The sequence below is a fragment of the Staurois parvus genome, unplaced genomic scaffold, assembly GCF_062004578.1.
Source record: "Staurois parvus isolate SC_StPar_1 unplaced genomic scaffold, SC_StPar_1.0 ptg000230l, whole genome shotgun sequence".
Lineage (NCBI taxonomy): Eukaryota > Metazoa > Chordata > Amphibia > Anura > Ranidae > Staurois > Staurois parvus.
In genome coordinates this window covers 7,516,724-7,543,706 of record NW_028318026.1, presented here as the reverse complement: position 1 = coordinate 7,543,706, position 26,983 = coordinate 7,516,724, and the positions used below count along the sequence as shown (strand labels likewise).

Below are 26,983 nucleotides of genomic sequence, written 5' to 3'. Positions count from 1 at the left end.
TGCCTCTCCTGGCAGGGGCTGCAGGGGCTTTGAAGGCAACAGGACATGCCCCCCCCCTTCACTGTGAACTCTCCTCTGTCACTCTGATACCCTTACAATGGCCCCGTCTCACCAATCCAGTTGCTGCTGGCCGGCATTCCCTCCTCTCCCTCTCGCCACCTGCAGCTGCTGCTCTGGCTCCAAGCTGTAGTGCGGAGAGTGGGGGGAGAGAGCTTGGTAAACATATGTTTACCACCCCCTCCCTTTAATTCAATGGATACAAGCAGTGATCGCTACTGATTGCTCCTATATCCATTGATAACTGAGCATTGTAAACTTGTGTTTATGAATGAAAAGGAGTCTCTATACAGACTCCTCATTCATTCATGTAATTTGCAGCTTAGCCACCCCTCCTCCCCAAAAAAAAAGTACACAATATTAAAAAATATAATTGTAAAAAAACATACATAAATAAATAAACAAACATAGTAAGGTATTGCTCACACAGGGCATACACAGCATCAGTGGTGTATTTGCTGCTAAGCAAACAAGGTGTTTGCCTTAGGCAGCATTTTTCAGGGGGGCGGCACTGCCCCACAGAGGAAGGGATGCTGGGGTCCTGCGTTGGTCTGAGAAGGCTCCAAGCAGCACCAGGGCTGGGTGGCAGGCAGAAGAGCAGAGTGAGAGGAGCCAGGGTAGCTGCCAATACAGCTGTTTATTTCAATTTGACATCCATGTGGGTTCCAGTACATGTCCCTGAGCTCACACTGTCTGCATTCGAAGTTGTGCACCCACATCCATGCTCAGAGATGTAAAATGTACAATTTCTTTAATGTTTTAAATAACAAATGAAAGAAAAAAAATTCACTAAGAGAAACTGCCCATTGCGGGCTTCTAGGTGTGGGAGAGGGCATCTACAAAAGTGAGATTTTAGTTTGCAGGGCCCTGGCCATGTTCTTATGTTCCACTGCTGAAAAAAATTTTGTTTAAGAATTGGTGGAGACTTATACCCTACAGTTCATTCCACAGAATGAATGAATCCCAGAGGGATGGTCCTATCCTCATGCTAAAGTTATAAATTTCACTCTGCCTTTCAGCTATGTTACAGTTTTTCTGATGAAAGAAACAGTTTATCAATTATAGTGAGAACCAGAGCATGAGAACCTCCCAGAGGCCCATACATTAGTTTGTATTTTGAATGTTTATGAGAAAAAGTCATTCAATGGCTTCAAAAATATGTTGGGAAGGTAAGATGCGTGAATATTTTTGGTCTTTTGTTAAATACATCGTAGAATAAGGAGGAACAGGATCTTATAGTAAAATAATGGTTCTATACCCAGTGCCAGGGTCTTTTTTCTATCTGTGTGATAGTTGACAGATAAAAGACTCCAAGGGTTCCATTACCTGATCATTGGGGACAGGTGTCAGGAAATGGAATGTAAGTAGTATATGAACTCTCCTGTTCTCAAATCCATCTTGGAACTGTAAACCCATCTATCCATTATGAGGTTTTGGAAAGGATGCAATTTTTCAGTGCTGAAGCACATATGGGTTGGGATTCACACAGCCAGCATGGGCACCACACACTTGCAGATCTGTTTGCATTGAAAATAGCATCACATATACTTGTAAGCAAATGTTCAAATAATTTTAAAACATAAAAAAGAAGATTTTTTTTATTATTATTATTAGAAGATCTAACACTCACATAAGTGGATATGTGGACTGGCAGAGTAGCACATTTCAGGTGTTGCTAAATAATATGGTTTTCATTTGCAACATTGTTAAGATACCATAGCCTACTGCATTAGAATGGATTGTTTAGGTAGCTAATGTGCACCTAATGTGCACTTTTGCATTCGTATGCGTGTGCATGTGGTAGCAGGGACATTTTTTAATATGTTTTATTAACTTTTCATTTTTAATCCATTTTTTAAACTTAAAGTGAACCTACACTGCATCTGAGTATCTCAACTAAAAAAGTTATCTCATTCATTTAAAATATTTAAAGCAAACCCACGCATCCATCCATGTCTCCATGCTTTATTTTGCTGAGAAATCACTAGCATTTCTGGTCATAACCATCCTGAATAAGGGAAGATGATTCTTGTAGTATTTACTTCTTGGAGTCCATCTACCCTTAGCTCAGGTATTCAGGCAGGAGAATGTGCTTAGCTGAGAAAACCCGTCCTCCCCTCTTGAAGACTCTTGGCATGTATCACATCATTTGCCTATGGGCCTGGAAACCAGGAATTGACTGAAATAATTATAAACAAAAGTATACAACACATAAATATGATATACTTCCCTATTTATTTACTAAAGTTAGTAGCATAAGGATTAAAAATAGTCAATGTTGATTGAGAGAGTAAAGTTTCACTTTACCTTTATTGCTATTAAATCTTCTTTGTAATACCATAGTGCAGGTGACAGGTTCTCTTTAAGGAGATATTAGGGGTCTTTTGAACCTCTAATGTCACCTTTGCAGTCTCCTGAAGCTTATTGAGCAAAGTCTGTGCTTGATCAGCTTCTTACTTGGCTAAAGTAGTGGGAGTAAGACAGCTCCGAACCTGACAGTGTTCAGAGCTGAGCGCTTCCATGTTTATACTTTGCAAGGAAGATAGGATGTTCCTACCACTGTTCCACTTGACACCCACCATGAAGGTCCCAGGACCACAGACTGGATAGGTAAGCCCATGACACATTGCTGGAGGGGGAACTTTCCTCAGCATGCATAGGTGCCCAAATCAGTTCTGCTACATAGTCAGCAGAAAGGAGTTAAAAGGCAAACAAACTCCTAACTGCTATATGAGCCAGGAATTTGTTTAGATGATAATAATTACCATTGAGAAAGGGTGAAAGGGTTAAACCAGTTTTATCCCAGAACCACCAGTTTAGTAGGTTAGTTTAAAGTGAACCTCTGATTTTCACAGACCAAAGCAAAAGGTTCATTTCAGTGGCAGCTCCAACAGCAGCTTATACTTACCTTTCCCTTGATCCTCTGTTTGGCCATGGAGGAATACAATAGGAGGAAGCCCAGTATCATCAGCAAATCGAGACCTGGAGCTGGAGACTCTCTCCCTTACCTAGGGTGACAGTGCTAAGTGTCTAAACAGCTAATAATCAAGGCAAGGTGGGAGGAGGATAAGTGGATGGCATACTCCTCCCATACCCAAAAATTCCTGATATTTTAACTTGTTCACAGTGGCTGGATGGAGTAGCAGCTGAAGGGTCTTTTATTGAAATGATCCTGTTGCTTTGTACTCCATGGGCTAAGCACAGTTTTCTGTTATAATTAAAGTGCATGTAAAGCCAATGCTGCTTCTAGATTTGTATAGATAAGTGAGTGTTAAATCCCCTGTCAGGTTTTTACTTCTCCGCATGTCCTGGTCAACATTGTGAATAGGACAGAAAGCAACAGAAAATGGAAAAGTTTGGAGTTGAACATGAGATGAGGGGAAATCTTCAAATGGAGATGTCTATTCCAACTGGAGAAATTTCCAACTGATTTTGGAGAAATTTCCTCTTACTTCTTGTTGTCTCCTCGGACAGGAGATCTCTCTGACACGGATAGCAAAAAAAAATCTAGTAGGGGTCTTAACCCACCCCACTGTATCCCAAATGAAAAGAATAAAATTTAAAAAAAGGTTTTGGTTTAAAGGCTACATTCACCTTTAGGTGTTATGTTACACCCATATTTGGGCCATGTAACATGCTCCTATGCAGCCACCTTCCGCCCCCAGTGCTATCTGCTTTGTGACTCCAGGTAGGGGATCTTCTTCCCGCACCAGCTGTCACAATTTGAAAACAACATGGCTGTGCAAGGTTCCACCCAGACGGCCACGTCATTCATTCACAGTTTCCTGCCAATGAATTCAACTACAGCTACTGTCAGTCATTGTGGCTGATGGCTTGTAGTTCTCAATGAACTGTGAGTGCACTGGTGAGCACTCTCATAATTAATTTATTTTTCCAGCCATTCAGTAACTGCCTGCCCATATGGGCGGTATGGGCAGACAGCTTACTGAGAGTCTGCAGGATCTTGGCATTGCACCCCTGTCTGCTGATCGTGGGTGCAATGCTTTAAAGGCTGCAATGTCAAAAATAATACATGTCCATTTTTTTTATCTGAAAAAAGATGTGCATTTATTTAATTTTTTTTTACAAAACATTAACATATCCTTTAATGTAGACCTTAATGTCTTTAAATATTACATTTTTATATGAAATCTGTCACAAGGATAAACAGCGATTCTCAGGCGGCATACCATTTCTCAGAGACAGTACAAACAACATTGCTGTTAGTGAGATAACTTCTTCAGAACTAGTATGAAGCTGAATAATCAGAGCATGGTATCTACCATCAATATCAAAATCTTCTTAGACAGTAATTGTGCTTGATGTTAGGTTCCCTTTAAAGCCCAACTCCAGGAAATAGTAAAATATATACCCAGGGGCAGACTGACAGCTCATGGGGCCCCCGGGCAATAGGGGATCATGGGGCCCCTGTGTCCTTGCCCAAACTCAAAAAAGCCTATGCAAAAGTTACCAGGGGCATCTCATGGGGCCCCCTACTGACCCCGGGCCCTTGGGCAGTGCCCGAGTTTCCAAATGGTCAGTCCGCCCCTGTATATACCTTTTCAGGCCTCTCTCCACATCACAAGGGTTACATGTTTGTTTTATCTATTGGCTTGAGGAACAGCCAGGATTATTTGCCATATCCCCCACTCTAGGTGGTTCACCAAAGCTCTGGCCTTTGGGAGGTCCCTCGGCATTCTTCTGTATCATCTTTTACAATTCAAGACAGGAGCTGAGTAGCAGCTCAGGTGAGATAGCCAGAGGGGTCAAATTGTGGTCAGAGCTGAGAAGCTCTGTAGGTCAGCCTCTCTGGAATTTCCCCCTGCTCTGAGGCTTTTTGAGGAAGACCTTGGAGGCAGTGGGTGGAGCTGAGGAGTGTCTAGCTGCACTCTTGAGGGACCTCAGGCAATCCCCAACAGAAGACTTGGCAAGGGTTGGGACTTTCTTAAAAGTGTTAGAGCCTGCTCAGTAGCAGGAGTGTGGAGTGGGGAGTGTGGAGAGTTGAGAGGAAGATGTGAGGTTGTGAGAAATGAGGCTTCCAGGAGGCCTAGTAGGATGGGGCCTGCTATGCGAGCCTGGAGCTAGAAAGGAGGAAATCTTGGAACTCACTGGCCCCCTGAGCGAAGACCACCTGTATGGCAGGGAAAGAGCAGCCCAGCTGATAGGCCTGGTAGCAACAGCAAATCCACAAGTGGTACAGGAGAGGATCTGAGTGAGTTCACCTGCACCCTCTGGGTGGATAGGGGAAGGAGCACTCTGGTGAGAAACCAGATTAGCCCTCTATTAGTGACTGTTCCCCAATTTAAAGGGACAGGAACCAGATCCTCTGCTCAGGAAAACCTCCAGATTGTTGGGTGAAGAGGAGAATTTAATCTAGGGTATGGGGTGGTATATCAAGAAAATGTTGGCTAGCTCTCCAACAGAGAATGTTGCAGAAGAGAAGCTTGTGAACAGTTCTAGGAAGTTTGTCAGTTCCCTTACCATATACTTGTTCTAAATCCCCTCAATAAACAGCAAAACAAAAGCTCAAGGATTGACTTCTGACTTTGAATGCAAGCTTGTGCAGAGAATGCAGATTCCCTGGCTGTGAAGGACTATAGGGGGACCAAAGGGAGTAGTGTTACATGTCCATGGTGGGAGCAAACATGCAACCACAGCCTGGTGCAGATGGGACAGGAGCCTGCAAGGGGACCAGACTAACTGCTGGAGGACACTGCTGGACACAATAAGCATTTAAGCCTTGCCATGTAGGTTGATTTTTTCTTATTCCTGGAGTTGGGCTTTAAATCATGTTTCTACGCTTGCAGTCAAATTTAAGAAAACCCAATTATGGTGTTGATTTACTAAAACTGGACAGTGCAAAATCTGGCAAAACAAGCATAGAAACCAATCAGCTCTGAGCTTTTATTAACAAAGCTTAATTGAACAAGCTGTAGTTAGAAGATGATTGGCTACCATGCAGAGTTGCACTGAATTGCACTCTCCAGTTTTAGTAAATGAATCCCTGTGTGTTTGTTATGTGTTCTCATTCACGCATCATACCTTTTTTTAATATTTCTTACCTAATGCTAGGTTCCCCCCCTTGTGTTAACCACTTCCTGTCCGGACACTTTTACCCCCTTCCTGTCCAGGGCAATTTTCAGCTTTCAGCGCTATCACACTTTCAATAACAATTGCGCGGTCATGCAATACTGTACCCATATGAATTTTTTACCATTTTTTTGAGACAGATAAAGCTTTATTTTGGTGGTATTTATTCACCGCTGGGATTTTTATTTTTTTTACTATGTAAATGAAAAAGTCCAAAAATTTTGAAAAAAAGTGTTTTTTTTTTAATAAAATTTTGCAAATAAATAATATTTCATCATAAATCTTGGCCAAAATTTATTCCATTATTTTTTTAGTAAAAAAAAAAAATACAAATTAGTTTATAACCAAAAATTATAATTTTTAAACATTTTTTTTTACATTTTTATTTTATTTTTTTATATTATTATTTTTTATTTTTTTTTAAATACTGTCACCCTAGCAGTACTACTTGTGGGGGGTGATGAAGATTTTTTTTTTTTTTTACACTGATTGCTTTTACACCCATATAGGATGTAAAAGCAATCATTTCTCTTTCTCTCTGTCTGCATTCTTGCAGTCATTGAGAAGTACTGAGTGAGCTGTGATTGGTCACAGCTTGTCACATGGTACAAGGCTGTTGTGAATAGCCTTGTACCATGTGACCTCTGTGATCATTCACAGATTTCACACATAGTAAGCAATGATGTCACAAGTGACATCTTGCTTACTACTTTGCATGTGATCACTGATTTGCCAATCAGTGATCACATGATCGGGACCTCGTACAGAGGTCCCGACCGACGATCGGTGTTTCACTGTGTCCGGAGGACACAGCAGGCACTGGATCGTGGTGGTGCGCGCTCCCAGGGAGCGCGCACAGCTAGAAAAGGTGGGTGCCGTTTAGGTTCGGCAATCCGCCCCTGGACTGCCACCGCCCTGCCGTTTATAAACAGCAGGCGGACGGCAAGAGGTTAAGGCTGTTTATGCATTGCTTTTTCCGTTTTTGCACCTGTATTGAAGATGCATTTTTGATGCGTTTTTGATGCATTTTACTTTTTTTTCTTGTTGCTAGGCAGATTTAAAATGCAAACCACATCAAAAAATGTGTCAAAAATGCATAAAAAAACCCAGCAAAAATGCACTGCATGCTTTTCTGCAGCATTTTCATTGAGGTCTATAGAACCAAAAACTTTTTGCGTTGAAAAAAGGCCCTGACCTTTTCCAAAAAACTCACTGTGTGAAAATGCAGAGATTTGAACGTGTCCCATAGGAAATCATGTTAAATGGAAAAAACGCTTAAAAATACTTATGTGTGAACCTAGGGTTAAAGAAGTTTCTAAGGAGAAGGTGTCATGGCTGATGGTAAGACTTTCTGGACAGTCTCAGTTGTCTTTGTTAGAGATGAGCGAAGTATTCAAAAATTCGATTCGACTGATTCGGCGAATTCGTGGAAAAATTTCGATTCGAGTCGAATATATTCGCTGTGAATTTAACTTAAAAAGGGTGTTTCTAGGCTTCAGAGAGACTTAATATTAGTGCTGAACACTGTACCTTTAATTTAAATGCCCTTGGAGTCTGCTGGGGAAGAGAAATAATACTGTCAGGCAGTATGACATGCAGATGAGTGCCGTCGATCTTAGAATCACCGCACACTTCACTCATTTGGGCAGTCACGGGGCCAAAACCAGAGTGTGGAGCCACAGTGTGGCGGTGGAGGCAGCAGCAATGGGAGGCCATACAGCACCCTATGACAAAAATGGAAACCACCAGCAGTGTGAGGAGACCTGAAAGTGGCACATGGCAGAGTGTGGCGATGGAGACAGCAGCAATGGGAGGCCGTACAGGGACCCATGACACACTCTGGACCTGGCAGCAGCATGAGGAGGTGGTACAGGGGCCCATGGCAGATTACGGGCCTGGCAGCAGCATGAGGAGTCGGTACGGGGGCCCATGGCAGATTACGGGCCTGGCAGCAGCAATGGGAGGCCGTACAGGGACCCATGACACACTCTGGACCTGGCAGCAGCATGGGGAGGCGGTACAGGGGCCCATGACAGATTACGGGCCTGGCAGCAGCATGAGGAGTCGGTACGGGGGCCCATGACACACTCTGGACCTGGCAGCAGCATGAGGAGGCGGTACAGGGGCGCATGACAGATTACGAGCCTGGCAGCAGCAACTTGGACAGGAGGACGTTCAGCTTCTGCACCGTCTGGTGCGTGCTCGCAAACTGTTGTCTCTTGGAAACGGATTCCAAGAAAGACTGCTGACGGAATCCGTGAAGAGGAGTAGCAGGAGAAGGAGCATCTGAACGAGCGGAATATGCCAACAAGCGACAACAGGGGCCCATGACAGATTACGGGCCTGGCAGCAGCATGAGGAGTCGGTACGGGGGCCCATGGCAGATTAGGGGCCTGGCAGCAGCTATGGGAGGCCCGTAATCTGCCAGCACCCTATGACAAAAATGGAACCCACCAGCAGTGTGAGGAGACCTGAAAGTGGCACATGGCAGAGTGTGGCGATGGAGACAGCAGCAATGGGAGGCCGTACAGGGACCCTTGAGAGACTCTGGACCTGGCAGCAGCATGAGGAGGCGGTATAGGGGCCCATGGCAGATTAGGGGCCTGGCAGCAGCTATGGGAGGCCCATAATCTGCCAGCACCCTATGACAAAAAATGTAACACACCAGCAGTGTGAGGAGACCTGAAAGTGGCACATGTTTGGGGCATGATTCAAGGCGGATTTAGTCAGTTGTGTCAGGAACTGGTGGTTTGAAATCCAGACTAATCCACGCCTGATTCATTTTCACAAACGTCAGTCTCTCCACATTTTGGGTGGACAGTCGTGTCCTCCGCGGAGTTACAATACCTCCTGCCGCACTAAACACGCACTCCGATGCCACGCTACTGGCCGGGCATGACAGCCTTTCAAGGGCAAATTCAGCTAGTTGGGGCCAAAGGTCAAGTTTCGTTGCCCAGTAGTCAAGGGGATTGTCTACCTCGGTTGGCAGGGTGCTGTCCAAGTAGGCCTAAGCCTGTTGTTTGAGGTCCTGCTCCAGGTCCACCTGATGCTGCTGCTGCTGCTGCTGCTGCTGCGGCTGGTTAGTAGTTTCCTCACTGCGCTGGTGAAGAAAGCTACTCATCATCGACTGCAGACTGAGGCAGCCGCTGCTGGTGGAGCTGCCACTGCTCCTACCACCCCACCCCTCCCCTGCTGCCATGGCAGCGGAACGCGAGCGCACAGGGCCCACAGTGTCTGAGGATGGACGTTGGCGCAGACAGGCAGAGACCAGCTGACTACATAGGTGGTTTTTATAGTACGTTATTTTGGCCTCCCTCTCAGCAGGTGTGAAAAAGGCCACCATTTTTGAACGGTAGCGAGGGTCCAACAAGGTGGGCAGCCAAAAGTCATCCCTCTGTCTGATGGTTATTATTCGGCTGTCGCTACGCAAGCAACCGAGCATGCTATGGGCCATTTGTGCCAAGGAATGCGAGAGACTCCCTGCCTCCATCTCCACAGCATACTGCCACGGTGCGTCTGGGTCCTCTGTCTCCTCCTCCTCCTCCTCTACCAGATGCTCCTGCTCCTCCACTCCTGTCCGCTGAGTGGAAAAACCACCCATTTCACTCAATAATTCCTGAGCACCAATGTCCTCCTCTACCTCCTCCTCTTCTTCCTGTCCTGCCCCCACAGGGGTCATGTGGCGTTGAGATCTGTGCGCCACGTCTACCGCACCCTGACCAGCCATTGTTAACAGCATTTGTTCCAGGACGTGCAACAGAGGAATGACGTCGTTCATCCCATAGTCCTGCCGACTCACGAATAGCGTGGCCTCCTCAAAGGGCCTGAGCAAGCGCAGGTGTCACGCATGAGCTGCCAATGGCTGACATCTAAGTTACACAGGGAGTACCTTTATCCGCTTTTAACATCAGGAAATCTGTGATGGCCTTTCGCTGTTCGTAAAGGCGGTCTAACATATGTAGGGTTGAATTCCACCTTGTTGCAACGTCACAGCATGAGGAGTCGGTACGGGGGCCCATGGCAGATTACGTGCCTGGCAGCAGCAATGGGAGGCCCGTAATCTGCCAGCACCCTATGTCAAAAAATTCAACACACCAGCAGTGTGAGGAGACCTGAAAGTGGCACATGGCAGAGTGTGGCTATGGAGACAGCAGCAATGGGAGGCCGTACAGGGACCCATGACACACTCTGGACTTGGCAGCAGCATGAGGAGGCGGTATAGGGGCCCATGGCAGATTAGGGGCCTGGCAGCAGCTATGGGAGGCCCGTAATCTTCCAGCACCCTATGTCAAAAAATTCAACACACCAGCAGTGTGAGGAGACCTGAAAGTGGCACATGGCATGAGACACTGTGGACCTGGCAGCAGCATGAGGAGGCGGTATAGGGGCCCATGGCAGATTTGGGGCCTGGCAGCAGCTATGGGAGGACCGTAATCTGCCAGCACCCTATGTCAAAAAATTGAACACACCAGCAGTGTGAGGAGACCTGAAAGTGGCACATGGCAGAGTGTGGCGATGGAGACAGCAGCAATGGGAGGCCGTACAGGGACCCATGAGAGACTCTGGACCTGGCATCAGCATGAGGAGGCGGTATATAGGGGCCCATGGCAGATTAGGGGCCTGGCAGCAGCTATGGGAGGCCCGTAATCTGCCAGCACCCTATGTCAAAAAATTCTACACACCAGCAGTGTGAGGAGACCTGAAAGTGGCACATGGCAGAGTGTGGCGATGGAGACAGCAGCAATGGGAGGCCGTACAGGGACCCATGAGAGACTCTGGACTTGGCAGCAGCATGAGGAGGCGGTATATAGGGGCCCATGGCAGATTAGGGGCCTGGCAGCAGCTATGGGAGGCCCGTAATCTGCCAGCACCTTATGTCAAAAAATTCTACACACCAGCAGTGTGTGAGGAGACCTGAAAGTGGCACATGGCAGAGTGTGGCGATGGAGACAGCAGCAATGGGAGGCCGTACAGGGACCCATGACACACTCTGGACTTGGCAGCAGCATGAGGAGGCGGTATAGAGGCCCATGGCAGATTAGGGGCCTGGCAGCAGCTATGGGAGGCCCGTAATCTGCCAGCACCCTATGTCAAAAAATTCAACACACCAGCAGTGTGAGGAGACCTGAAAGTGGCACATGGCATGAGACACTGTGGACCTGGCAGCAGCATGAGGAGGCGGTATAGGGGCCCATGGCAGATTAGGGGCCTGGCAGCAGCTATGGGAGGCCCGTAATCTGCCAGCACCCTATGTCAAAAAATTGAACACACCAGCAGTGTGAGGAGACCTGAAAGTGGCACATGGCAGAGTGTGGCGATGGAGACAGCAGCAATGGGAGGCCGTACAGGGACCCATGAGAGACTCTGGACCTGGCAGCAGCATGAGGAGGCGGTATATAGGGGCCCATGGCAGATTAGGGGCCTGGCAGCAGCTATAGGAGGCCCGTAATCTGCCAGCACCCTATGTCAAAAAATTCTACACACCAGCAGTGTGAGGAGACCTGAAAGTGGCACATGGCAGAGTGTGGCGATGGAGACAGCAGCAATGGGAGGCCGTACAGGGACCCATGAGAGACTCTAGACTTGGCAGCAGCATGAGGAGGCGGTATATAGGGGCCCATGGCAGATTAGGGGCCTGGCAGCAGCTATGGGAGGCCCGTAATCTGCCAGCACCTTATGTCAAAAAATTCTACACACCAGCAGTGTGTGAGTAGACCTGAAAGTGGCACATGGCAGAGTGTGGCGATGGAGACAGCAGCAATGGGAGGCCGTACAGGGACCCATGAGAGACTCTGGACCTGGCAGCAGCATGAGGAGGCGGTATATAGGGGCCTATGGCAGATTAGGGGCCTGGCAGCAGCTATAGGAGGCCCATAATCTGCCAGCACCCTATGTCAAAAAATTCAACACACCAGCAGTGTGAGGAGACCTGAAAGTGGCACATGGCATGAGACACTGTGGACCTGGCAGCAGCATGAGGAGGTGGTATATAGGGGCCCATGGCAGATTAGGGGCCTGGCAGCAGCTATGGGAGGCCCGTAATCTGCCAGCACCCTATGTCAAAAAATTCTACACACCAGCAGTGTGTGAGGAGACCTGAAAGTGGCACATGGCAGAGTGTGGCGATGGAGACAGCAGCAATGGGAGGCCGTACAGGGACCCATGAGAGACTCTGGACTTGGCAGCAGCATGAGGAGGCGGTATATAGGGGCCCATGGCAGATTAGGGGCCTGGCAGCAGCTATGGGAGGCCCGTAATCTGCCAGCACCCTATGTCAAAAAATTCTACACACCAGCAGTGTGTGAGGAGACCTGAAAGTGGCACATGGCAGAGTGTGGCGATGGAGACAGCAGCAATGGGAGGCCGTACAGGGACCCATGAGAGACTCTGGACTTGGCAGCAGCATGAGGAGGCGGTATATAGGGGCCCATGGCAGATTAGGGGCCTGGCAGCAGCTATGGGAGGCCCGTAATCTGCCAGCACCCTATGTCAAAAAATTCTACACACCAGCAGTGTGTGAGGAGACCTGAAAGTGGCACATGGCAGAGTGTGGCGATGGAGACAGCAGCAATGGGAGGCCGTACAGGGACCCATGAGAGACTCTGGACTTGGCAGCAGCATGAGGAGGCGGTATAGGGGCCCATGGCAGATTAGGGGCCTGGCAGCAGCTATGGGAGGCCCGTAATCTGCCAGCACCCTATGTCAAAAAATTCTACACACCAGCAGTGTGTGAGGAGACCTGAAAGTGGCACATGGCAGAGTGTGGCGATGGAGACAGCAGCAATGGGAGGCCGTACAGGGACCCATGAGAGACTCTGGACTTGGCAGCAGCATGAGGAGGCGGTATAGGGGCCCATGGCAGATTAGGGGCCTGGCAGCAGCTATGGGAGGCCCGTAATCTGTCAGCACCCTATGTCAAAAAATTCTACACACCAGCAGTGTGTGAGGAGACCTGAAAGTGGCACATGGCAGAGTGTGGCGATGGAGACAGCAGCAATGGGAGGCCGTACAGGGACCCATGAGAGACTCTGGACCTGGCAGCAGCATGAGGAGGCGGTATATAGGGGCCTATGGCAGATTATGGGCCTGGCAGCAGCTATAGGAGGCCCGTAATCTGCCAGCACCCTATGTCAAAAAATTCTACACACCAGCAGTGTGAGGAGACCTGAAAGTGGCACATGGCATGAGACACTGTGGACCTGGCAGCAGCATGAGGAGGCGGTATATAGGGGCCCATGGCAGATTAGGGGCCTGGCAGCAGCTATGGGAGGCCCGTAATCTGCCAGCACCCTATGTCAAAAAATTCTACACACCAGCAGTGTGTGAGGAGACCTGAAAGTGGCACATGGCAGAGTGTGGCGATGGAGACAGGAGCAATGGGAGGCCGTACAGGGACCCATGAGAGACTCTGGACTTGGCAGCAGCATGAGGAGGCGGTATAGGGGCCCATGGCAGATTAGGGGCCTGGCAGCAGCAATGGGAGGCCCGTAATCTGCCAGCACCCTATGTCAAAAAATTCTACACACCAGCAGTGTGTGAGGAGACCTGAAAGTGGCACATGGCATGAGACACTGTGGACCTGGCAGCAGCATTAGGAGGCGGTATATAGGGGCCCATGGCATATTAGGGGCCTGGCAGCAGCTATGGGAGGCCCGTAATCTGCCAGCACCCTATGTCAAAAAATTCTACACACCAGCAGTGTGTGAGGAGACCTGAAAGTGGCACATGGCAGAGTGTGGCGATGGAGACAGCAGCAATGGGAGGCCGTACAGGGACCCATGAGAGACTCTGGACTTGGCAGCAGCATGAGGAGGCGGTATAGGGGCCCATGGCAGATTAGGGGCCTGGCAGCAGCAATGGGAGGCCCGTAATCTGCCAGCACCCTATGTCAAAAAATTCTACACACCAGCAGTGTGTGAGGAGACCTGAAAGTGGCACATGGCAGAGTGTGGCGATGGAGACAGCAGCAATAGGAGGCCGTACAGGGACCCATGACAGACTCTGGACCTGGCAGCAGCATAAGGAGGCGGTATATAGGGGCCCATGGCAGATTAGGGGCCTGGCAGCAGCTATGGGAGGCCCGTAATCTGCCAGCACCCTATGTCAAAAAATTCTACACACCAGCAGTGTGTGAGGAGACCTGAAAGTGGCACATGGCAGAGTGTGGCGATGGAGACAGCAGCAATGGGAGGCCGTACAGGGACCCATGAGAGACTCTGAACTTGGCAGCAGCATGAGGAGGCGGTATATAGGGGCCCATGGCAGATTAGGGGCCTGGCAGCAGCTATGGGAGGCCCGTAATCTGCCAGCACCCTATGTCAAAAAATTCTACACACCAGCAGTGTGTGAGGAGACCTGAAAGTGGCACATGGCAGAGTGTGGCGATGGAGACAGCAGCAATGGGAGGCCGTACAGGGACCCATGAGAGACTCTGGACTTGGCAGCAGCATGAGGAGGCGGTATAGGGGCCCATGGCAGATTAGGGGCCTGGCAGCAGCTATGGGAGGCCCGTAATCTGCCAGCACCCTATGTCAAAAAATTCTACACACCAGCAGTGTGTGAGGAGACCTGAAAGTGGCACATGTTTGAGGCATGATTCATGGCGGATTTAGTCAGTTGTGTCAGGAACTGGTGGTTTGAAATCCAGACTAATCCACGCCTGATTCATTTTCACAAACGTGAGTCTCTCCACACTTTGGGTGGACAGTCGTGTCCTCCGCGGAGTTACAATACCTCCTGCCGCACTAAACACGCGCTCCGATGCCACGCTACTGGCCGGGCATGACAGCCTTTCAAGGGCAAATTCAGCTAGTTGGGGCCAAAGGTCAAGTTTCGTTGACCAGTAGTCAAGGGGATTGTCTACCTCGGTTGGCAGGGTGCTGTCCAAGTAGGCCCAAGCCTGTTGTTTGAGGTCCTGCTCCAGGTCCACCTGATGCTGCTGCTGCTGCGGCTGGTTAGTAGTTTCCTCACTGCGCTGGTGAAGAAAGCTACTCATCATCGACTGCAGACTGAGGCAGCCGCTGCTGGTGGAGCTGCCACTGCTCCTACCACCCCACCCCTCCCCTGCTGCCATGGCAGCGGAACGCGAGCGCACAGGGCCCACAGTGTCTGAGGATGGACGTTGGCGCACAAAGGCAGAGACCAACTGACTACATAGGTGGTTTTTATAGTACGTTATTTTGGCCTCCCTCTCAGCAGGTGTGAAAAAGGCCACCATTTTTGAACGGTAGCGAGGGTCCAACAAGGTGGACAGCCAAAAGTCATCCCTCTGTCTGATGGTTATTATTCGGCTGTCGCTACGCAAGCAACCGAGCATGCTATGGGCCATTTGTGCCAAGGAATGCGAGAGACTCCCTGCCTCCATCTCCACAGCATACTGCCACGGTGCGTCTGGGTCCTCTGTCTCCTCCTCCTCCTCCTCTACCAGATGCTCCTGCTCCTCCACTCCTGTCCGCTGAGTGGAAAAACCACCCATTTCACTCAATAATTCCTGAGCACAAATGTCCTCCTCTACCTCCTCCTCTTCTTCCTGTCCTGCCCCCACAGGGGTCATGTGGCGTTGAGATCTGTGCGCCACGTCTACCGCAACCTGACCAGCCATTGTTAACAGCATTTGTTCAAGGACGTGCAACAGAGGAATGACGTCGTTCATCCCATAGTCCTGCCGACTCACGAATAGCGTGGCCTCCTCAAAGGGCCTGAGCAAGCGGCAGGTGTCACGCATGAGCTGCCAATGGCTGACATCGAAGTTACACAGGGGAGTACCTTTATCCGCTTGTAACATCAGGAAATCGGTGATGGCCTTTCGCTGCTCGTAAAGGCGGTCTAACATGTGTAGGGTTGAATTCCACCTTGTTGCAACATCGCAGATCAGGCGATGATGTGGAATTCCGTTCTGCCGCTGCAGCTCAAGGAGGGTGTGCTTTGCGGTGTAGGAATGGCTGAAATGCATGCAAAGTTTACGTGACATTTTAAGGATGTCTTGCAGTGGGATGGTGGATTTTAGGAACCGCTTGACAACCAGATTGAACACGTGAGCCATGCATGGCGCATGGCACAACCTTCCTTGACGCAGAGCAGACACCATGTTCTTTCCGTTGTCGGTCAACATGGTTCCGATTTTCAGTTTGCGCGGAGACAGCCATCTGTCGATTTCTCTGTTCATTACACTCAGAAGTTCCTCCCCTGTGTGACTACGTTCGCCAAGGCATACCAGGTGCAGAACAGCGTGACACCGTTGCGCCCTGCACATGTGATATGCCGGTCGGGTAATGGGACTTGGCACGGGGGTGGCGGCTGAGGACGCGGCGGAAGAAGAGGTGGTAGAGGCGGACATCTTTTGTGGACCAAGGACGTGCAAACGTGGAGGCAAAAGCGGCGTGACCTGTCCAAGTTGCTGGTGCGGCTGTGACGGCACCACGTTCACCCAGTGGGCCGTAAATGACATGTACTGTCCCTGACCGTAGTTACAGCTCCACACGTCAGCGCTGCCGTGCACTTTGGCAGAGACCGACATGCTCAAAGACTGGCCCACCATGTCTTCTACATGTGAATGCAGGGCTGGCACTGCCTTTTTGGCGAAGAAATGACGGCTTGGCACTCTCCACCGCGGCGCGGCACAAGCCATCATTTCTCTGAAAGGTGCTGAGTCCACCACTTGGAAAGGGAGGGACTGCAGCACCAGTAACTTGGAAAGGAGGACGTTCAGCTTTTGCACCGTCGGGTGCGTGCTCGCAAACTGTTGTCTCTTGGAAACGGATTCCAAGAAAGACTGCTGACGGAATCCGTGAAAAGGAGTAGCAGGAGAAGGAGCATCTGAACGAGCGGAAGATGCCAACGAGCGACAACTCCCCTCAGCAGAGGTGTTGGAGCCTTGACTGGCTGATGGAGGGCGATTGACGTCGGGTGACGGAGCAAGTAACGGAGCGGGTGATGGAGCAGGGGCTGGGGCGGGCAGAACCGCCGTATCTTTATCACGGTTTTCCCAGGCCACCAAATGGCGACGCTGCATATGCTGCCGCAACGCTGTAGTCCCAACATGGGCCCCCTGGCCACGCTTGACTTTCTGGCCACATAGTCGACATACGGCTACGTTTACTTCCTCGGGCGGCTTGACGAAAAATTGCCACACCGCCGAGTAGGAAACCTTGCCCCCGATACTCCTCACTGGCTGACTGCTGCTTCCTCCGTGCACACCGGCACCACTACTGGCCGTGGTGGTAGGCTGCAGTGGAGCTGGTGCTCTACTCCGTGGCCGTTTGGCTCCACTGACACTGCTTCCACTGACACTGCTGCGACCCTGCTGCTGTCTCCTGGGCAACCCACCGACTGTTTCGCTCACTGCCAAGCTGCCACCCTCTTCTCCTGATGATGCGGAAGAAATTGCCTGATGACGACGAGGCTGCCAAGTGCGATCAACCTCCTCATCATCAAGTAGGGTCTCCGCCTCACTACTAGCCCCCTCGGCTGCGTCTGGGTCAGGAGACAGACCTGTCTCTAGACCGGCTACCGGGCCACTCTCCTCGCCACTACTTCTTCGCCTGGCTGCTGAAAAGGCGGATGTCTCCCCCCGTTCCTGACCGCCCTCTGTTAGCTCTTCCTCACTGTACAGTGGGGCTGAGCCCACAGCATGCGATACTTCGCTTGGTGAGGGAACACCAAAGGACAGGGGCAGGTAGAGGACACGTGATTTCAGTGGGCTTGGTCCCGGGCCATGCCAACTAACGGTTGTGTCTGACGTACCCACCGACCGTTGGCTGTAGGTGTCAGAGGTGACCTGGGAAGAGGAAGACGACCGAGCCAACCAATCGATGACGGCAGGGTTGTCGGTGGAGACACGACCGCTGGATGACAACGGGAGCACTGGCCTCTGGCTGCGAATAGTGCTGCCTCGACCCCTTCCTCTGCTGCCACGTCTGCTCGCTCCTAAAACATTGCCTCCTCTGCCACTCCTCTGCATGTTGTCTGACATACTCTTTAATTAAACGATTCTGTGTCCCTGAGTAACAATTCTGTGTCCCTGAGTAACAATTCTGTGTCTGTGCGAGTAACAATTCTGTGGCCCTAAGTAACAGTTCTGTGGCCCTCAGTAACAATTCTGTGTCCCTGATTAACGTTTCTGTGGCCCCAAGTAACAGTTCTGTGGCCCTCAGTAACAATTCTGTGTCTGTGCGAGTAACAATTCTGTGTCTGTGCGAGTAACAATTCTGTGGCCCTAAGTAACGGTTCTGTGGCCCTCAGTAACAGTTCTGTGTCCCTGTGTATCAATTCTGTGTCTGTGCGAGTAACAATTCTGTGGCCCTAAGTAACAGTTCTGTGGCCCTCAGTAACAGTTCTGTGTCCCTGAGTAACAATTCTGTGTCTGTGCGAGTAACAATTCTGTGTCTGTGCGAGTAACAATTCTGTGTCTGTGCGAGTAACAATTCTGTGGCCCTAAGTAACGGTTCTGTGGCCCTCAGTAACAGTTCTGTGTCCCTGTGTAATAATTCTGTGTCTGTGCGAGTAACAATTCTGTGGCCCTAAGTAACAGTTCTGTGGCCCTCAGTAACAATTCTGTGTCCCTGATTAACATTTCTGTGGCCCCAAGTAACAGTTCTGTGGCCCTCAGTAACAATTCTGTGTCTGTGCGAGTAACAATTCTGTGTCTGTGCGAGTAACAATTCTGTGGCCCTAAGTAACAGTTCTGTGGCCCTCAGTAACAATTCTGTGTCCCTGATTAACGTTTCTGTGGCCCCAAGTAACAGTTCTGTGGCCCTCAGTAACAATTCTGTGTCTGTGCGAGTAACAATTCTGTGTCTGTGCGAGTAACAATTCTGTGGCCCTAAGTAACAGTTCTGTGGCCCTCAGTAACAATTCTGTGTCCCTGATTAACGTTTCTGTGGCCCCAAGTAACAGTTCTGTGGCCCTCAGTAACAATTCTGTGTCTGTGCGAGTAACAATTCTGTGTCTGTGCGAGTAACAATTCTGTGGCCCTAAGTAACAGTTCTGTGGCCCTCAGTAACAGTTCTGTGTCCCTGAGTAACAATTCTGTGTCTGTGCGAGTAAGAATTCTGTGTCTGTGCGAGTAACAATTCTATGGCCCTAAGTAACAGTTCTGTGGCCCTCAGTAACAGTTCTGTGTCCCTGAGTAACAATTCTGTGTCTGTGCGAGTAACAATTCTGTGTCTGTGCGAGTAACAATTCTGTGGCCCTAAGTAACGGTTCTGTGGCCCTCAGTAACAGTTCTGTGTCCCTGTGTAACAATTCTGTGTCTGTGCGAGTAACAATTCTGTGGCCCTAAGTAACAGTTCTGTGGCCCTCAGTAACAATTCTGTGTCCCTGATTAACGTTTCTGTGGCCCCAAGTAACAGTTCTGTGGCCCTCAGTAACAATTCTGTGTCTGTGCGAGTAACAATTCTGTGTCTGTGCGAGTAACAATTCTGTGTCTGTGCGAGTAACAATTCTGTGGCCCTAAGTAACGGTTCTGTGGCCCTCAGTAACAGTTCTGTGTCCCTGTGTAACAATTCTGTGTCTGTGCGAGTAACAATTCTGTGGCCCTAAGTAACAGTTCTGTGGCCCTCAGTAACAATTCTGTGTCCCTGATTAACGTTTCTGTGGCCCCAAGTAACAGTTCTGTGGCCCTCAGTAACAATTCTGTGTCTGTGCGAGTAACAATTCTGTGTCTGTGCGAGTAACAATTCTGTGGCCCTAAGTAACAGTTCTGTGGCCCTCAGTAACAGTTCTGTGTCCCTGAGTAACAATTCTGTGTCTGTGCGAGTAACAATTCTGTGGCCCTAAGTAACAGTTCTGTGGCCCTCAGTAACAATTCTGTGTCCCTGATTAACGTTTCTGTGGCCCCAAGTAACAGTTCTGTGGCCCTCAGTAACAATTCTGTGTCTGTGCGAGTAACAATTCTGTGTCTGTGCGAGTAACAATTCTGTGGCCCTAAGTAACGGTTCTGTGGCCCTCAGTAACAGTTCTGTGTCTGTGCGAGTAACAATTCTGTGTCTGTGCGAGTAACAATTCTGTGGCCCTAAGTAACAGTTCTGTGGCCCTCAGTAACAATTCTGTGTCTGTCCCTGAGTAACAATTCTGTGGCCCTAACTAAAGTTTCTGTGGCCCTAAGTAACAATTCTCTGGCACTCAGTAACAATTCTGTCTGTCCCTGAGTAACAATTCTGTGGCCCTAATAACATTTCTGTGGCCCTAAGTAACAATTATCTGGCACTCAGTAACAATTCTGTCTGTCCCTGAGTAACAATTCTGTGGCCCTAATAACGTTTCTGTGGCCCTAAGTAACAATTCTCTGGCACTCAGTAACAATTCTGTCTGTCCCTGAGTAACAATTCTGTGGCCCTAATAACGTTTCTGTGGCCCTAAGTAACAATTCTCTGGCACTCAGTAACAATTCTGTCTGTCCCTGAGTATGAATTCTGTGGCCCTAACTAGCGTTTCTTTGTCCCTAAGTAACGATTCTGTGGCCCTAATTAACAATTCTGTGTCCCTGAGTAATAGTTCTCTGTCCCTAAGTATCGTTTCTCTGTCCCCAAGTATCGTTTCTGTGGCCCTAACTCTGTCCCTGTCCCTAATACAGAGCGGTCTGCCTCTGTTCAATGACTGCAGGCAAATGAAGAATTCCAAAATGGCCGCTATTTATAGCTCGACCATTACACAGTGCTAGCTGGCTGGCTGCTGATTGGCTGATGCGATCACATGTCGTTGAGGAATGCATTATGGGTCAGCGCGCCTTGTCTGCGCGCCTTCCCAGACATCCCCGCTCCGTCGCCGCACATGTCAGCCGCCATTTTCGGAAAAATTTCGATTCGCGCGTCCGAATTAGGCTATTTTTCGGATTCGGCGAAATTTTTCCGATATTCGACTCGAATTCCACTTCGGCTACTTCGATTCGCTCATCTCTAGTCTTTGTCCCCACACAATCCCTCGTTAACATACAATGTAGGAGGGTTGTTTCTAAATGTTTAACCCTCTGTTAGGACAAACAATGTTGAAATCTAGTTTACAGTTTATGATGAAGAACTGTGAGCACAGAATAGACAGGGTTAATTATGTTATACAGTTATGTTATACTGCACAGGCCCCTCCTAAAAGTTACAAAGCATGTAAGGATTTTTAAAGTCCATTAAACCAAAAAGCAAACACTTATTATATTGCAGCTTACTAATTTTTAGATGTGAAGGTTGCTTTAATTTTATAGGCTTTCTTTCTTTTATTTTCACCTGGTGATCCAGCCAGTAAGTCTGCTGTTTTTCAAAGACACAAGTTCTCCAGCATATGCATCAGTTAAGAGGGTTGAGACACACCATTTACAATGATCAGCGTTTATTTAATAATGTATCATCTTTATCCCAAAAGACAAAAAACAGTTGCTACAACTGCTTGTGTAAATGCTGTGTGAGCTGGAGATTGCTTTCAATTTTTATAGTGTATCTAAATCCGCTAGTCAATCTAACACTACCCTACCTCCAAATTCCCAATATTGCCCCCCGTGCTCCTTCATCTAGAGTGGGGACACACTAATACATGAGGTGTGTTACTGGCAAGATCATCAGGGGAAAACAGAAGGAAATGAGCATTAAAAAACTGTTGCAGCCACCGCATTTTAGGATTGGTAAACTGCAATATATTGCAATTTTGGTTTAGGTTTACTACCACTTTAAGCATGTAAAAAACACCTAAAAGGTAATCAGCAATATTTTTTTATTTTTCTTTAAGTTATGTTATGTTAACAGGAACGTATAACAAAAAACCTGGCAGCAAAAGTGGAAATCACTTTAAATGATGAAGAACACCTTCTGCATTAACTTGTAAATCCCAATGGAAAAAAGATTGACAGTTATGCTTTAAATATTCCACATAGGAGGGCTATACATCAATTAACAAGATGAAGAAGGAATCAAGCTATCACATTGATTTGTATTTTTTTTTTCATTTTCATTTGCGATTAATATGCCCTCTGCAGCGTTATATGTCTTCATAAATGTACAAGTGACTTTTTCCTTTTCTCCTGTGAGCACTATAAGCAATTTCCTCTTCTTTTCAGTTTGCATTATCTAGATGCAGGGCTCCTAGTAGCACCCCTCTGTATTTCATTCGAATGGTTTCTGCCATGCTCACAGTGTGAAATTGCTGGTTAGCTTCCATCAGCACTAAGCCAAGTGTCTCTCTGCAAAGCACAAGCACGGTCCATCCCTTTGTGTTCCTGTTTGAAAAAAAAAAATAATAATAATTACTTCCTGAAAAAGTCGGATACGTCTAGAATGACCATGTACAAGAGTAAACGCAGAAATCAGAGATGTAAGTAGATTTTTATTTCATTTCATTTCATCCCCCCACCCTTAAAACATCCTTTGATAGTGAGAAATGTGAATTCTTATTTTTGCTGTGAAGGAAGACATGAATCAATAAATGACATTCATCTGCAAAAAATACTGCCAGGCTTTGATGCATTCTGCATAAAATGAAAGGGATGGAAAAATAGTTCCTTTGTTACTATGGAAACTCTCTTAAATTATCAGTGTTATAGAGCCACCCCAAAAAAAACCCAAAAAACAAATTTTAAGTTTTAAATGTGTGCATGCACTGTTTGCACTGAGACGGATTAGAAGATATATGTACTTTAACTAGCTATGCAAAGAACTAGTGTTATCATACGATTATGATTGCTTTTGCAGTTATCCTTCAACATAGCACTGTATGTCAGCAAGAATATTATGCATTAAGTGTATTGTTTTATTATTCATACAGCATGTTTAAGTAACTCTTTGTTGAGTAACAAAAACATAACTGCATTGTTGATGAACAATATAATATATATATATACTAAGACCCATCTTTACATGTATAATATACACTATAATATATATATATATATATATATATATATATATATATATATATATAATTATATTGTATTGATATTGATTATATGATATTCTATCCTATGCTATGTTTGTTGTGCTATGTAATGTAGTGATTTAATAAAGCCTATCTATGTATTTGTGTACATGCATATGTATATAACTATCTATAGGTCTGTCTCTGTATTTATCTTATGTGCTGATAAAACTTCAAAAGATTTTTATAGACATAAATGCAGATCAGCGCATTCCAAATGTACTCAAGGTAGAATAATTGGTGTGGTGCTAATTAAAAGTTGCTCATGAATATAGCCAGGCTTTACTGTGCTACCCACGCGGTTTGGTTGGTAGGGGGAAAGCACCCACAACTGGGTTTTTAACCTTTCCTGGAAAAAAGTTATAATATATCCAGTTGGCATACATATTTTGAGCCCCTTTAACTTTTATTTGTGGCAAATGCTTAGTCACATCTTTCCTTTCTGCATCAGCTGCATTAGATTTTGCATTCTCTAGTTTTTAAATTAACTCCTGTCTGCCTACATTTTAGTAAGGACATTTTTACTTAGGAAAGGGGAGCATCAGAAAATATCAGGTCCTCATCCCCTGTTTTATTGTTGGTCCACCACTGTTATGGGTGGCCTTTTGGACATATAGTGTGGTATAAAAGAGGGGTGGGGGTAATTGAGCCATTAAACACAAGACCTGATTAAAATTTGCATAATAAAGTGGCCCAAGAGTCTGGGCTCCTGGGGTGCACTAGCAGCACATGGAAATAAATGCAACTGGAAGAGCTTTTGTAGAAAGTGGAAGTTTAATTTGTTTAGACCAGGGGTGGGCAACTGTGGCCCTCCAGCTGTTGGTGAACTTCAAGTCCCATCATGCCTCTGCCTTTGGGAGTCATGCTTGTAACTGTCGGTTTTGCAATGCCTCATGGTACTTGTAGTTCTACAACAGCTGGAGGGCCACAGTTGCCCACCCCTGGTTTAGACCAAATGTACATTTGGCATTTTTTGTTGGGTTTGATGGAAGTGTTCAGATGTGCTAGTAACAATAAATAAATATTTATTTTAAAGACAGTAATGAGTTGTTTCTTTTGTATTTGTTGTGCTGCTTCTCTTGCCCTGTAAATCTCTAAATCTTGGTCAATGATAAATAAGGCCATAGACTTACTTTGGTCTGCATTGTACAAAGCATATAAGATTATTTTTTTTTCCCTCCAGTTCTGTTTTTCTTTTTATATTGAAAATTGTAGTCTACAAACTTCATGCCGTGTTGACGATCAAGGCATCATCTTAGTGTGAAAGTCAAAGAGAAGTGCTTTGGTACTGTCACACTCAGTAGACTACATATATCAGTTTTTGAGAAAAGGTCCTCTTGTTTGACAGCACCAGAATGCTTTCAATTAAAAAAAATCACAGGCATGAAACATCTTCGTAAAGTACTTGTGTAAGTAATCATCAGACAAAATCCACAATAAAATGTATCAGTCACAGAGAACTTAAAGTGCAGTTTAAATATTTCTATTTTTTCTTCTAAATTGACAAAAATGTCATAAAATTAGATTAGAATACATCCTTTAATACAATGAGATAGTACATGGTAGCTCTCGGAGCTTTGAAGGCAGCCTGATATTTTTAAATCTAAGAAAGAACATCCTCTGCTGTGCCTTCTTCACCATATTGGAGGTATTGAGTGACCATGGCAATTTCTCTGTTATATAAAGTTCCAGGAATTTGATGTCATTCAAATGTCCATTTATTTACAGTGGGGAATGGATGATCTTCCTGGATCTTCTATAGTTCACAATTATCTTATTAGTTTTAGTATCAGTTTGTCTGTGCACCACTCAACCAGACATTGAACTTCCTCTCAATAGACTGTCCTATAATTGTCATTATAACAGTGTAAAATAAAAGTGTGATTAGATTGATATCATCTGCGAACTCCACTACAGTATTAGAGACATAATAATGATGTAATCATATTGGACTGAGCACACAACCCGGAGTTCAGAATGAGAGTGGAGAGGAGTTGATTCCCCATTCTCATGGGTTGTGGTCCGTTAGTTAAGAAATCCATAATCCATAAACAGAGCGAGAGGCCCAGGTTGTTAAGCTTGTACACCATTTTGTGGGGATTACTGTGTTGAAGGCAGAAATAAAATCAATAACTACCATCCTAACATAAGTGTTTGGGTGCTTAAGATGGGTCAAGGCCGTATATAATGCAATATTGATAGCATCATCAGTCGATCTGTTCACTCTGTAGGCAAAATGATGCTTATCCAGTTGAGCGTGGATGCTGGCCTTGATGTGTGATAGTACAAGCCGATCAAAGCACATTGTAAGCACCAGAGTTAAAGCAATGAGGTGATGGCAATTCAGGTAAATGTTTATTATAATAAATAAACAAATAGCCACTTGCCTTGCCCCATTCATGGTCATGCCAGTTTTTGCTGCACGGTGCTGTGCTACTTCAGCTGACAATTGCGGGGTCATGCAACACTGTACAAAAATTTAATTTAGATAATTTTTTTTCACACAAATAGAGATTTCTTTTGGTGGTATTTGATCACCACTGGGTTTTTTTATATTTTCTGCTATAAACAAAAAAAGGCTGAAAATTGTGAAAAAACCCAATTTTTTTTCTGTGAAATTTATCCAATAAAAAAAATACAATTTCTTAATAAATTTAGGCCAAAATTTAATGCGCTACAAGTCTTTGGTAAAAAATCCCAATAAGTGTATATTAATTGGTTTGCGTGAAAATTATAGCCTCTACAAACAATGGTATAGGTACTGGAATTTTTTTTTGTATTCATACTTGTAATGGTGGCGATTAGTGACTTATAGCAGGAATGTGATAGTACAGCGGGCAATCTGACACTGGGTGAGAAATTACTAACTGCCACTGGCATCTCCAGTGACACTAATACAGTCATTAGTGCCAATCAAAAGCACTGTCACTGTACTAATGACACTGGGCAGGAAGGGGTTAACATATGGAGCGACCAAAGGGTTAACTGTGTGTCAGGGAGTGTTATTATGTATGTACTGTGTAGTGTTTTACTTGGGGATTTGCTGGTTTTTATCTCCCTGCTTTGCAGGGTGATAGAAACCGGCACATCCCCACTGACAGGAGAGAGATCTGTGTTGCTTACATTCACAGATTATTATTATTATTTTTATTATTATTATACAGAATTTATATAGCACCAATAGTTTACTCAGTGCTTTACAATATAAAGGGAGACAATACAGTTGAATACAAAAGGGTTAGGAGGGCCCTGCTCCTTGGAACTTACAGTCTAGATCTCTCTCCTGCCAGTTGCTCCACTGATCATCGGGTCGCTGGCCTGGACGTGGTGATTTACACGTACAGGAGTAAATGACAGCGTGTGTAGGTGAGCTCATACCCCCTACCCAGAAATGTATATATATATACGTGATTCTGTACAGAGCCACCTCCCTGTAGCAGTAAAGCTGCTGTTGGGCAGTCGGCAAATGGATAATATTATCTCTTCAACCATAAGGTAAAGTTATCTGCCCCCTAATTGGACAATTAATGCGTTTTATCAACATTCTGCTGAGGTGTTGGGGAAGAGGGGGGCAATTATGCTTTGTAACATGGATTTGGTATATTTAGACAAACTGCTAAGTACAAATATAAAATAAATATATGAGAACTGGTTTATCTGCCAAATAATTTGCATGGCAGGGGAAGAGATCTGATTTTTCTCATTCAAAGGCTTTTGCATCCCTATAGACTTGCACAGCAATGCATAAATATTCTGATGCAAAAAAAGCCTGTTGACACAGTCCTTACATTTGCAGGTTTCCTTCTCACCCCCACTCTATGGATGAACAGTAAAAAGAGAAGCAGCAGATTGACCTCACCCTTCTACTCTCTTCTTCTACTAGCATGCTTCTTGCACTGCAGCACAACGGATTGGCTTCTAGTGCTCTTTCTTCCTGCCACAG

The 26,983-nt window shown here is 46.6% G+C and overlaps 1 protein-coding gene across 4 annotated transcripts in view; it reads left to right on the top strand.

Annotated features, from left to right (window-relative positions):
- The first annotated feature begins 22,256 nt into the window (after positions 1–22,256).
- RALYL (RALY RNA binding protein like) overlaps positions 22,257–26,983 on the top strand; it is a 256,489-nt gene continuing 251,762 nt past the window's right edge. Inside the window, exon 1 of one of the 4 annotated variants that reach the window (XM_089679728.1) lies at positions 22,257–22,440. In XM_089679728.1, coding sequence (XP_089535854.1) covers positions 22,404–22,440 — 37 coding nt within the window. In that variant the 5' untranslated portion in view covers positions 22,257–22,403. The remainder of the gene's footprint in view (positions 22,441–26,983) is intronic. The other 3 variants (XM_089679726.1, XM_089679725.1, XM_089679729.1) reach the window with 3 other exon arrangements.